Source organism: Stenella coeruleoalba (assembly GCF_951394435.1).
Source record: "Stenella coeruleoalba genome assembly, chromosome: 4".
Classification (NCBI taxonomy): domain Eukaryota; kingdom Metazoa; phylum Chordata; class Mammalia; order Artiodactyla; family Delphinidae; genus Stenella; species Stenella coeruleoalba.
In genome coordinates this window covers 129,820,488-129,833,764 of record NC_137149.1, presented here as the reverse complement: position 1 = coordinate 129,833,764, position 13,277 = coordinate 129,820,488, and the positions used below count along the sequence as shown (strand labels likewise).

Here is a 13,277-nt window from a genome sequence, read left to right as displayed (position 1 = left end):
GCCTCCTGTAACTGCAAATAAAGCCTCTGATGGGAACATAAGCAAGTACTACAGGTCTGAACAACTTCTAAAAACTCTACCATAAACCTTTTGTTTCCTCAACTGTTATTTCAAAACCTTGATGTCACCCTTTTGGGAGGAATTTTTCCAGACTAAAGCCTCCTGACTGGCAGTAAAAGCACTGAGTGCCCACTTTGTTTTTTTTTTTTTTTTTTTCCCGGTACACGGGCCTCTCACTGTTGTGGCCTCTCCCGTTGCGGAGCACAGGCTCCGGACGCGCAGGTTCAGCGGCCATGGCTCACGGGCCCAACCACTCCGCGGCACGAACCCGTGTCCCCTGCATCGGCAGGCGGACTCCCAACCACTGCGCCACCAGGGAAGCCCCTACTTTGTTTTACCCGATACATCAGACCCTAAAAATGGGGTGCAGTAATAGGGAGAAAAATTAATAGAGCAGTGTAAACTAAGCTGCTGCTTCATTAGAGGTGACTGACTTCTCCACGACCACTTCCTGCATCCCCCTTAGAAAGATCTAATAGATTCCACAGCCTTTATTTCAGTCATAAGACTCACTAACTTTTCCGCCAATGCTTTAAGCAGATGTCTCATAACATGATCATCACTGGGCTTACGAATGAAGGTGACGAGGACGTTTTGAGAAACTGTCACCACACTGCTTCATCCCATGTCATAAAAGCAGTGATACTGACCTTCTCCCCTCAAGGTATTAACAAGGGTAAACTTTTCAGGTCCTTGCTAATACCACCACTCTTTGAGTCTACCATTGGACCCAAGTCTCTCCAGGTGTTTGAGTGGTAGGTATAAAAACCAGTGAATTCGTGCCTCTAAAAGAAAAAAGAAAGGCAATGAATTTCTTTCTATTCCATAGATAGTTACTGGCCTAGTGCTTCAGCCTCAGCCCCTGCTCCAGCTTTCCCTGGTCATGACTCCCATGCAGATCACTGCATTTGTACAGCACACTGGGGGAACTGGATGAAGCTGGTCAGAGCCAGACGTGACTGGCTTGACACAGGGAGGGAGGGAGGCGCTTGGGAAGTCTCAGGCCCCACTCAGCCCCGCAGGGCTCATTCCTGACACACTGGTTGGGAAGTTCAGCCTAGCCCTTCGGCTCGCTGAGTCTCCGGTCCGTGAAGCGAGCCAGTAACCAATACTAAACTCAACGAAGCCTGCTGGACTGTTTTCCCAGAGTCAGTCAGTTACTGGGTATGACCTTCAAACTATGAGATTTAAAACAGCAGCGTGTGCACGTGTGTGTGCGTGTGTGTATGTGTGTGTGTGTGAGTGCTACCCTCTTTTTCGTCTCCCATCCTCATTCAGCAAGAATTTTTTTTTTTAATACCAAATTAACAGAAAGTGCTATGAAGCATAGAAGATGGAACAGATACAGACTGTGCCCTCAAGGAAACCTCTCTCCTGTAGGGGAAGGAAGACATGTATATAAATATATATTTGCTGAATGAATAAAAGAATAATTGCATGAGGTAAACAGTGACACTTTCCAGAAAAGAGTTATAAATAAACTTCTATGGAAGTGAGGCAGGAAAAGTTTCCTTCTGGACAGGTTAAAGGAATCGTGAGAGAAGAAAGCACTGATATACCACATCGAGTCAGAGGCTGCTACGGGACTCAGTTATCCACCAGGGCAGAAGAAAGGAAGCAGAATATTCGACCATTTAACATGAATAGTTTGGAAACCAATTTCTGCTAAAAAGAGGTGGGGTGTGGGGTTGAGGACAGTGGGAAAGAGAAGGCTGGAATTAAAATAAAAATTTACAAAAGTTCTCTGATAGGTTTTTATTGCTTTCCTCACCCCTCCTTATATCAGATAATTGAGAGCCTGAGGACCTGTTAATATTTTTTAAAAGCGACTCATTCCACCTACAGAAAAGGGATTGTGGGTTACAAGCCAGTCCCTGCGATCACCCTTCAACTATCAGCTTAGACGTTTTCTTTCCTGAAGGAATTCCAAGGAATAAGGAAGCTTCAGCTTATCACCAATGTCAAGAGTTTACAGTAAGCGGTGCTGTGTCCCACAGAATCCTATAACCTGCTTTAGCTAAATCCATTTCTGAATTACCCAGTCAAGTGGTATGAACAGAGCTAGTCCTTCCATGGCTCTGAATTCCTCTAAATGCTGGAGAAATTCACACGACCACTTTTCATTTCTGAAGCGGACACGGCTTAAAAGTCACTGTTGGCCCATGCAACCCCATCTCTTCTTGGAAGAGAAAAGTCCTAGTTATTTCCACCTATCTCAAGAGGGTGAGAAGCTTCTGCCTCACAGCGTTCTCATATGGGGGGGGTGAAAACAAGGTAAAAGAACCCTGCTGTGAAAAGTATTTTCACTAGTGGTAGAACACAGGAAATACTAGTTACGACATCAGCATTAAGGTATCGCACACAATGTCCAGTCATCCCAAAGACAAGCATTTAGAACACTGTGAGTCTGCAGCTGTACCCCTCCTATATCTACCCATCTTACTGCTTGGACCGCGATGACGTGGCTTTGAAGAACTTTGCTAAAACAGTCTCTTGACTAATCTCAGGAGGAAAGAGAATATGCTGAGAGAATTATGAAGCTGCAGAACCAATAAGGTGGCTGAATCTTCTTTCAAAAGGAGATCAAGAAACTGGACCATGATGTCTGAGAGTGTGCTGAACACAGAGTGAGTGTGCATTACGCTTGGAAAAGAGTGTCAATCAGCCACTACTGGAACTACACACAGTGGTCCCTGACAAAAACGGTCCCCACCTGTGTGACTTTATGGAGACTCATTATCTGAACGAGGAGGTGAAATCCATCAAAGACCTGCGTGACCACCTAACCAACCTGTGCAAGAGGGGGGGTCCCTGAATCTGGCACGGCAGAGGCTCTCTCTGACAAGCACACCCTTAGAGGCAATGATGGCAGAGCTGAGTCTTAGGCCATAGCCACGGGGGTGTAACTAAGCAGGACGCTACGGGACCTTCCCGAGACAGACCCCTCGCCCATATCCTCCGCTGGAGCTCCTCTCTGAAGTACCCAGATAACAGGCGCTGATGCACATTTCCGGAGTTGTTCTGCAGATGCTAAAACCACCACCAAATGGAAGAAATGAACTACCTGAGGTCATACGTGGCCATGACTATGTAGCCCACAGACCTACTGGTAATGTTAACCCCTGTGACACCGCCCTGTTCCCTCACCATCAACCAAGCAGAGATATGTGTGCAAGTTGATCACATGCTCTGGGACTCCCCTCTCTCACCTGGTGTTTAAAATGCTTTCCCGAAACCCACCTGGGAGTCCGGGTGTTTTGAGCACTAATTACCCTGGGTTCATTGCTTGGCGCTTGCACTCAACGCTGCACCTGCCTTCACCACAGCCAGATGTCAGACTGGCTTCACTGCACACGGCTGAGCAGACCCAAGTTTGGTTCAGTAACAGGAGGTGGCTGACATCCCCGGTTCCCCAAGCAGTACATGCACGTTGGGGTTACTTTGACTTTTTCTATAAATTGTACTAAAATATTCACTTAAATTCTCTCATTCATATCATTCCTCCAAATAAAGTAATTTGGTACCTACTCCCCACCCCCCCAAAAAACAAAATAAAACAAAACCGTGAGTGCTACCTGCCATCAAAGAAGAAGAACTTCCCCCGTCCGTTCTTTTCTCCGTGAATGAAGTTGCCCTCAAATCTGTCTGTGGAGGAGTAGGTGACTGTGCAGAAGCCGTGCGGTAATCCGTCATCATCCAGGTGCCCTGGAGAAAGGGAACCACAAGGCAAACCTTAACATCGTCCACGCTCACCCACCATCATCTGTGCTCAGATGCTGCCAGCAAGTGCCCCGTGCAGCTCAAGGGTCCCTTCCCTGCCTGAGGGGAGAGCGAACACCAAGGTTTCCCTGCCCGCATCAGCACCGTCAACTCCGCTCTTAGGTACACTTTAGAAAGGACGGGTCCACAACAGAGGGCCTTAGACACGTGTAAGGTTATGAACCAAAGCCACGCTCGTATTTCACCGGGGACTGAGAGTTATTCTCAATAATAACACCTGCAGTGTGAGTTTCAGCTGACCCAGTACTTCCCCCCAGGGTACTGCTCACGTTTGGAATTAGCGCCCCCGAGCTCTCATGCTTAACGGAAACACAGCTGAGACGGCACACTGTCTTGGCAATAAGTTATCTGGTTCTAGAACTAAGTATACAATACGACTTCATACATCCTTATGTAGTATGTGGAGCCCTGCTAGCCAGGCGCCCTCTGAAAAGGATAGAGCCACGTCTTCAAGACTGCCCGAATATCTACACCTCATGGTACGAACACACGAACTCAGAGTCCCTCGAAGCTTAAACTTAAGCTTAACATTGAACTTACCGCTTTACTTCACAAAATCTTTCAGCTTTGAATGTTCGGTAATCACCTTGTCATACACCCTCTACCCACTGTGTTCAGAGGGTTTGTGCTTTAAATGTAGTTAGAAGTGTCCACATGACCATTTAAGCCGTGATTTTGAACATCAACAGCGATGATTACACTGTGATCTTTAAACTGCTGGTTCTTCTTGGGTCACCGATTGGTGTACTCTTATATTTACATTTACAGTCAATGTTTAGGTTTTTTATTATTATCTACATATTTCACAAAACCCAAGAGTCACCTCACTGGTGCCTCCCCAGTCATTCTGGTGAACTAATTTTGCAGAGGCGGGTGAAAATGAAGGCAGCAGTTAAATCTACTGGCTTTCTCCTGGGTTAATGACCTGAGTCATGGATGAAAAAGGTATAAAAGCATTAAATACTGTGTGCAGTGCAGGGACATTAAACACTTAAATGTGGCTTCCAGATGGCTCACAGACATAAAAGAAAACACAAACCATTTCACCACAACGAATGCTTTACTCTCCTAAAAGAATTTCTTCTGAAGTGATAAACGAATGTCATCCCTTAGAAGAGATAGGAAGTAAGCTCTCTTATAAAGAACGAAAAAGCTCTTTATTTGTATTATTGATTACATAAACATAAAATAAAAATGAACAAATGCACTGTTTTATTGCTACATCTGATTCTGCACAGAATGAACTACCTGGAATATATTACATTAAAACATGGCTACTTAAATAAATCACAATCAATAAGGTTCCTTTCCTCTTAACCCAAATTGTTTTCTAACAAGGGCCAGGAAATTAATGGTTAGGAGGGAAGTAGGCCACAATTGCTTCCTTCTTGCTTAAAAACCAAAAACTGTACCTGACATAATTCAATGACACTTGAGTCATATGAAGTGATTTGGACAATTATTTTCTAAATATCCACTGATGGCGTTTCTCTCATTGAAATAAATTACATCTACTTTTTCTCCTTTCATTAAAAAAAAAACCACTCAGTGTATAGTTAAAAGCTTCCTTTTATGAAATGTTGCTCAGATCAAATTAAATTTAGCTACTTGCATTCCTACAAATTTAGTATTCCACTTCTGATTTAGGTATAACTATCAGAATAATCATTTTCACCTTATATCGAGGTACTTACTCATTTATTGAAAACGCTTTCCCCATAGAAAACAGTTCACATATTTCAGACTTTATAAAGTTAATGTTTGATAAAATTAGTTATTCTACTTTAGATCAAGAGAAATATTATGATAAACATGAACACTAAGAAGAAAAAAAAAATCCAATGTTAATTCATTTCCACCTTTGCTCAGTTGCAATAGTCCTATCCTATTTCTGAACAAACACTGCAGGTGCACCCTCAGCAATGGCATTTAGATATCAGAGAAACTGGGAAGCATCACAGAACACACTAAAAGCACTTGAAGGACAGTACTGAACCCCACTGAGATGAAAGCAAAAAAATCACCCCTGCTCCATGAAGGATGCTTATGCCCATGCCTCCTTCCACAGGCCAGTGAACAGAAGTCCAATCACCTTGTCAGGCTCTAGGGAGGGAGAACAGAGAAGCTGCTGAATGATGGCTGTTTCTCTGGGGACACTGTGTGTTTAGAAAGAAGGCTCAGACTTGTGACGATTCCCTGCCTTTCTAAAGGTGTTTAGGCTGCTTGTTGTGAGAAATCTCCCTCTATCAGATCACAGCAGAATCCTCTGGTTGGCTCATTTGTTTTGTTTTCTTCTCATCCTTCCAAAAGGAGGATGATGTGATCAATGACCAGGATGTGATCAATGACCGGGATCAATGAAAAGGAGCTAAAAGTTAAGGCTTGCGATAATTCAAGACTTCCACCCTGAATATGTAACAGCCGGGGGTGGTGTTCCTAGCAGTAGAACTTTATGTTTAAAACAACAGCCACAACCAAAACAATAACAACAACTAAGGGACCTTCCGAGGAAAGAAACGTCAGGAAGAAAAGACATTAGGCTGGGACTTCCCTGGTGGAGCAGTGGTTAAGAATCTGCCTGCCAATAAAGGGGATACGGGTTTGAGCCCTGGTCCGGGAAGATCCCACACGCCGCGGAGCAACTAAGCCCGTGAGCCACTACTGAACCTGTGCTCTAGAGCCTGCGAGCCACAACTACTGAGCCTGTGTGCCACAACTACTGAAGCCTGCATGCCTAGAACCCGTGCTCCGCAACAAGAGAAGCCACCACAATGAGAAGCCCACGCACCGCAACAAAAAGTAGCCCCTGCTCGCTACAGCTAGAGAAAGCCCCCGCGCAGCAACGAAGAACCAATGCAGCCAAAAATAAATAAATTAATTTTAAAAAGAAAAATAAAGAAAAAAAAGAGAAGAGATTAGGTTGCTGAGACCTCATATCTCCTATCAATGTTAGTGCGAGAGGAGCTTCTGGTACAACTCTTGTTCCGCTGCCATTTGGACAATAAGATCATGTAATATCTGTCTTGCCAGCAACAGTCAATTTAATGGAGAGGGAGACTGATACACAGAGAAGAAAAAACTCTGTATACCTACTATGCATCAGGCACTGGGTTATGTAATTTCCTGTTATCTAAATTAAACCTTACAACCATCCCTCAAATTCCACTCTTATAGATGAGGAAGCCACTGCTATGTGCCCAAGAAATACATTAACTGCTACCCTGAACGCGTTCATGGATGCTGAAGGCCCCTTCCCCCAATCCTCCAATCCCTCTTCTCTCTGGTCAAGGGCAAACTGGCCGAACACCCTTTCTTCCCTGCCGATGGTGGAAGAAGCAACCTCTAAAGAGGGAGGTGTTCTCAAGTCCCAGGCAGAGAAGTGGAAGACGCCTTTGTAGTTAAGATAGTTCTCACAGAACCACCAGGATCTTCACCAGCACATCCTGGTGGCAAATGCCTGTCTCTTCCAAGTGTTACTCAATGCAAAGAGAAATGCTAGTCCAGCTTGCTCTGATTGAGATCAATCTGTGCAATGCGCCAAGTCAGCCAACAGCCTTCCGGGCCAATTCCCACTCAACAGAGATTGAACGCCAACCCAAACAACAGGGAAAACCCACTTGAATGACTGCTCTGTGTTGGGAATGCGGTCCCAGCTCGTGTGCCGTATATCTGTCTGCAGCATGGTTTTAAATATTGACTGAAGTCAGAGGAAGAGGGAATAAAACATAATCGTCTCACAAGTCTAGTTTTTCACTCTGTTCTAAAGATCATTATCTACTGAACAGAGAGAAAGTTCAATTTTTTCCCCACGGGTTCCCTCGGAGCTTTCTCCTGAACCTGATGAGAGCCAGGCCTGTATTCTATGCAGTGACGGTACCTCTCAGCACAGGAAATTCCCTCTGGATCGGACATCTGGCTGCTTACTGCCTCAGACTCATTCACAGGACATCTGGGTGTGTGTGTGTATATGTGTGCGTTTCCCTCAGAACCAGAGGCCCTTACATGCATTGTTGGTTTTGTATAATAGAACTACTTTAAAAAAAAAAGTAATAATAATAAAAAGGCAAACTTATTCTGTTTAGTGCAAAGAATGTGCCCTCATGATGATACACTTACGCTGGTGGTTAAAGACATAATCTGAGGGCTTCCCTGGTGGCGCAGTGGTTGAGAGTCTGCCTGCCGATACAGGGGACACGGGTTCGTGCCCCGGTCCGGGAGGATCCCGCATGCCGCGGAGCGGCTGGGCCCGTGAGCCATGGCCGCTGAGCCTGTGTGTCCGGAGCCTGTGCTCCGCAACGGGAGAGGCCACAGCAGTGAGAGGCCCGCGTACCGCAAAAAAAAAAACAAAAACAAAAACAAAACATGATTTGAGTTTTGAGAGTAATCCCTTGCAAGAACTCAATTATTAGTTGTGAGGGTCTTAATTTTAATGTGAGGCCTCCACGTAGAGGGTGCTACCAGGACACCTAGCCTGTATTTTTCCTAAGTACATTGCATGAGCAGTCTTATTAGAGACAGGCAGGTTGAGGTATTAGGGGGACTGTTAGAAATGCTCTTAGTATTTGAGGGGTTGGGACAGTGAAACATGGAGATGCTCGTTTTCATTCTGGCCCCTTAGTTCTGGAGACTCTGCTATTTCCCATTTTTGAGGATTCTTCCTCGATGTCTCCTTTGTTTCGAGGCCTTTCTGTTTTTTCCTACCCTCGTGACCGCTACTGCAAAGAGCCTTTTAGGTGATCGCCTCACCCGCTCCCCACTGCCTGTTCATCCCATGCTCCCGCCCTCCCAGAGCAGAGCCTTCATCCTCCATTCCCAGCTCTAAAGAGCCCTCACATGGCCCACGGCCTCCAGGACAGAGTCCACAATCTCGGCCTGTGACGAGCCGCCTTTCCCTGTCTCACCTTCCACTTTTCTCCTCCTAGGCCCTCTGTTACAGCCGAACCCAGGGATTCATCTCTGAATGTGCCTGCATAATTCCACTCCTCTCTCTCTCTTTTTTTTCCCCTTTCTTTTTAATGTCTTTGTGCTCCTGGGTTAGTACTCAATTAGCTGAAATTCCTTGATGATATTAATGAATCACACGTGAGGGTGTCCCTTTCCTTGTAGGAGGATATCCGTCTCATTGAATTTTGTCAATGTAATTAGAGAAAACTTTTATCTCAACATTTTCATTTGTATTTATTTAATGAAATTGTGTCTTTTCAAATGCTTATTGGTCACCTGCCTTTTTCTTGTGAATTATTGTTTCATTCCACACCTCTCTTTACTCCCAAAGTTCCCCTCTGGACTGGACTCATCTCCACACCACCTCTTCCGGGAAATCCTCCCCCATCTATTTCCCCAAGCTAGATGCAATTTTTACTTCCTCTTAACCACCATCATTCATCGGTTTAGATGTGATATATTTATTTCAAATTATATTAGGGAGCACATTGTATTCATCTCTGTGTCTACGGGTAGACGAAGAAATAGACGTAATGACGATTTCTAGTCCCAAAGCTAAACATCACTCCCTGAAGAACCAATGAGCCTCAAAGAGTTTTTTAAAAACCACAGCAGGAGTTCAGGTGGTGTCTGCAGGCCTGCTGAGGCCCGGGGCTACCTTCCCAAGGGAGCACAGCCAGCACTGTACACAGACACTCCCTCCACCCACCTGCCCTCGGGGATTCATCCACCCTGAGCTTAGAACTCCACCCAAGCTACAGTTCCACCCGACAGAGAATCAAAATGTACGTGAGGTGACAAAAGACTCAAGTCCTGAAGAGACCAATTTCTTCCCCAGAGTATGTTTCTAAGGAGGAAGAAAAAGAAGAAAAAGGCTATCTGTTGCAGAGGCTGTAAGTTAAATTCTCTTTCCCCAAATACACTTTTCTGAAAGTCACCAAACTCTTTCAGAACCAACCTCTAAAGAGTGACATTAATAAAGAACGACACTGATGCAACATTTAACTGTGGCTTCCAAACTCAGTTACCAACTACTTCATATACTTGACTGACTCATTAAAAAAAAAAGAAAGATGTAGAGAGACAGTCTGGTATGGCGCAGTGGGGTTCTGGAGGTCCAAGCCTGTCTCCCACCTGGCTGAATGTCCTCAGATTAGTTCTTAACTTCTCTAAGCCTCAGTTCCCTCCTTTGTAAAATTAGGATAATATTACTAGTCATGTGATAAGACTGAATGGATAATGTGTGAAACACTTAGCACGGAGCCTGCACACGTAAGGACTAAACAATTACAGCAATGATAATTTCAGCTAAGACAAACTACCGAGAGCACAGGCTCTGTAAGTGGAGAGAGGTAGGTTAGTTGGTACTTCAACACCAAGATATTCAGACTGGCCTTTTATCAGTCCCCCATGCATGTGTTAGATGTTAAGTAAAGACTATTACAGACAGCACTTAAAAGTCCAAGAATGGCTAAAGGAAAGCCTACTTTTACACATGCTCTAGACACTGAGTCTGAGCCTTTGGTACACCTAAGGACTTTTTAAATTTCTGTGTTACTCTAGTTGTTTACTGTTAGGTACAACTGAGTCACCATGTGTCCCAGATTGCCCCAGACATTCAAGGTTTAAGCCAGTTGTCCCAGCATAAGTATTAAACAGTGACCCTTCTCAAGTATGTTTTGATTTTGGACAATAATGCATACGGTCACCCTATATAACAGAACCTTCCTTGCTCACATGAAGAAATTTCTCTGCTTTCACCCACTGAGCAATCTCAAAAACAACATCGGTGCATTTCTAAAGCTGCTTGTTCACATTCTGCAAGGAGCCTGGGACCGTGGACAACTGGGCCTTGTGTTTCCAAACAGCTTCAAAGGGGAAGATGGGTTAACCTCGGGAGCACTGCCTGTGATCAAGGGTTTGCATTAAATTTTTATGAGTAAAAGTAAACTTTGAAGAATGAGAGCCAGTCCTAACAATTTGAGAAGAGCATTTTTCAATTATCTTTCGTAATATGAAGGCACACGTAGTCAATAATTTACATTTAAAGAAGGCTTCCAACTAACATCTTTGGGCCCCAGTAAGTCCCAGCATTGGCTTTACTCATTGGAGATAAACAGTTCAGGACACTATGAAATTAAAACACCACCATCAACACTCCTTGAAGATGGATAAAGAAATAAGAAGTTTCAATAGTTACATTAAGACAGTTAGCTTTTATAGAATTCAGAAATATTATTCTACTTAATCTCTCCTTAAGACCTTGGGACTACAAAAGGAGTCAATTATGTTGACATAAAAACTGATTTTTTTTTCTCCCAAAGTAGCAATAAGTATTCATACTCTTTCTTTACCGTTTCTGAGAGCTTGTTTATACAAATTAGATAGATATTCAACCAAAAGCTTAAAAAATATTTACCTAGATATCTGGTTAAAATATTCCGGAATAATATCACGCAACACTGCAAAACATGACGACGTACTGTGTACGGCAGAATCAAATAAATAAATACGCTAAAGAGTATTTTCCAGTATTCACTGTTACAAAATCATAACATCTCCTGATACAAACAACTAGATTGTATAACGTCCCCACCTCGCTTTTTAGAACCAGCAAAAAAAAAAAAAAAAAGGTGGAGAAACTCAGCAAAACAAAGTGGCGAGAAAAGTCGGGGGAGGGGCGCTGGAAGCGAAGGGGCGGAGAAACACGACACCAAGGCGGTGATATCACCCACAGCCAACTGCATGGAATTCAGAAAGTTAAGTGTCACCCAGCAATTTCAGTCCGGGCTTGCGGCGCGCCTGCACAGCGTGGCGGCGGCGGCACCCGCCTGGGAAGCAGGAAGGGGGAAGGGCGGTTTGACTGAGTTCGCTCGGGGGCAGCAGAGGCCAGGGCCACCCGCCTCCCCGCCGGCGTGCGTTCAAGCCCCGGGTCGGGAGCGTTGTCCGTGGCTCTGCAATGATTTCATCGTTTCGGAGAAGCGACCGCCCGGACCGCGGCTGCCACGTGCCTGGTCCGGCCCCGTGCGCTGCGCCGGGGGACGGACCCGGACGCGGCCGCGGTCACCGCGGGTCGCAGCGGCGAGCGGAAGGAAAGGGCTGGCGCCCGGAGAGGGGCTCGGGCTTGCCAAAAACGGGCGGGGGGATTGCTCCACGGAGACGGCCGGCCGCGGGGGGCTGAACTCCTGCGCACCTCCACCTCCCATCCCCGAAAGGGGGAAGGCCGGAGTGCCCGGCAGGTTTCGCAACTCCGAAGGCGGATGCAGGCGGTGACCGGGCGGGATGGAGCAGCAGCGCTCGCCCGGAGACCCCGGCCCAGCCGAGACCCGTTCCCGGCCTGCGCCCCGCCGCGCAGTGCGCGCTCCCAGTGGCGTGGCCGTGGCGGTCCGGCCCCTGCCCAAGCAGCGGGCCACCCGCGTAGGGGACAGTGGCGGCCGCGGGGCCCGGCGCCGCGCAGGTCGCAGCCCGCCACTCCTTCCGCGTTCCGTGCCCTCGGCGCCTCCTCCCCGGGCCCCAGAGAAATGCCTGTACCTTCCACAGCCTCCTCCACCATCTCGTCGTCGCTATCCATGGCGGCTGGGGACCCTGCCCAGCTCGGAGCCGCGCGGCTGCCTCCCGTCCCTCCGGGTGCTCCCGGCGGCTGAGCGAGCGCTGGGGCTGAACCCTGCGAGTTTGGAGGAGGAGGAAGAGGAGGAGCAGTCGGGGCTGGCTCGCACTGCCTCCCCCTAGAGCCCTTTCAATTCCTTGGCCTTAAGCCGCTCCCGCAGCAGCCGTCCCTCCTCCTTCGCCCACTTGCCCCTCGCTTCCGAGGCTCCGGGGTGCCGCCGTGGCCGCCGCCGCCGCTGCAACTTTCTCCTGTAATACCCCCTCTTTGTTATCGAGCAGCTGATCCGCTGACATCACCCAGCGCCGGTGCGCTCCCTCCCTCGCTGATTGACAGTTCCCCGTCCCTTCCCAGAAGTGAGGCTCCTTAAAACGAAAGACGCTCGGGGTCCGCGCTGACGCTACGCCCCAGCCCACCAGCCCCCGGGCCCATCAGGGTTTATCTTCTGCTTCTGCGAGGCTTGGTGCGCTCCGAGCGCCAAGCCTGGTCCTGGGCGCCGCGGGCTCCTCGCGGGCACTTGGGACCTCTGGGTATCCGCCCTCTGGGGCTCAGAACTCCGACCTCCAACTGTGCCGGGGACCACTTGGAAGTCCGCGTGCAGTGCCCGCCAGTCCCCCCTCGGGACAGCCTCCAAAGAGCAAGGCAAGCTAAGGCAGCGTTCCTAAAGCTCCAGCGCCTCAACTTCCTCTCGCCCTCGCCCCCACTTCACCCCGTTTGCCACCCGGAGCTGCACGAGTGCGGCACGCACTGGAGAGCAGGTGTCTCCGCGTTGCCGCATCACATCCGCGAGCAGGTTTCCCAAACTCAAGGGGGTGACATCCAGCCCAGATGCGGGCCTGCGGCTCCCACCCGTGCGCGCTGCGTCCCCACCCTCCTCGGGACCGTCAGG

At 47.5% G+C, this 13,277-nt stretch overlaps 1 protein-coding gene across 2 annotated transcripts in view; it reads right to left on the bottom strand.

Moving 5' to 3' along the window:
* Nucleotides 1–13,277, bottom strand: part of SETD7 (SET domain containing 7, histone lysine methyltransferase) — a 48,830-nt gene extending 35,553 nt beyond the window's left edge. The window contains exons 1-3 of one of the 2 annotated variants that reach the window (XM_079920760.1): nt 13,238–13,277; nt 12,316–12,448; nt 3,636–3,765 (exon numbers count right to left, since the gene is read on the bottom strand). In XM_079920760.1, the coding sequence (XP_079776886.1) occupies nt 3,636–3,765; nt 12,316–12,355 (170 nt within the window). In that variant the 5' untranslated portion in view covers nt 12,356–12,448; nt 13,238–13,277. Of the gene's footprint in view, nt 1–3,635; nt 3,766–12,315; nt 12,449–13,136; nt 13,157–13,237 lie in introns of those variants that run through there. The other variant, XM_079920759.1, reaches the window with a different exon arrangement.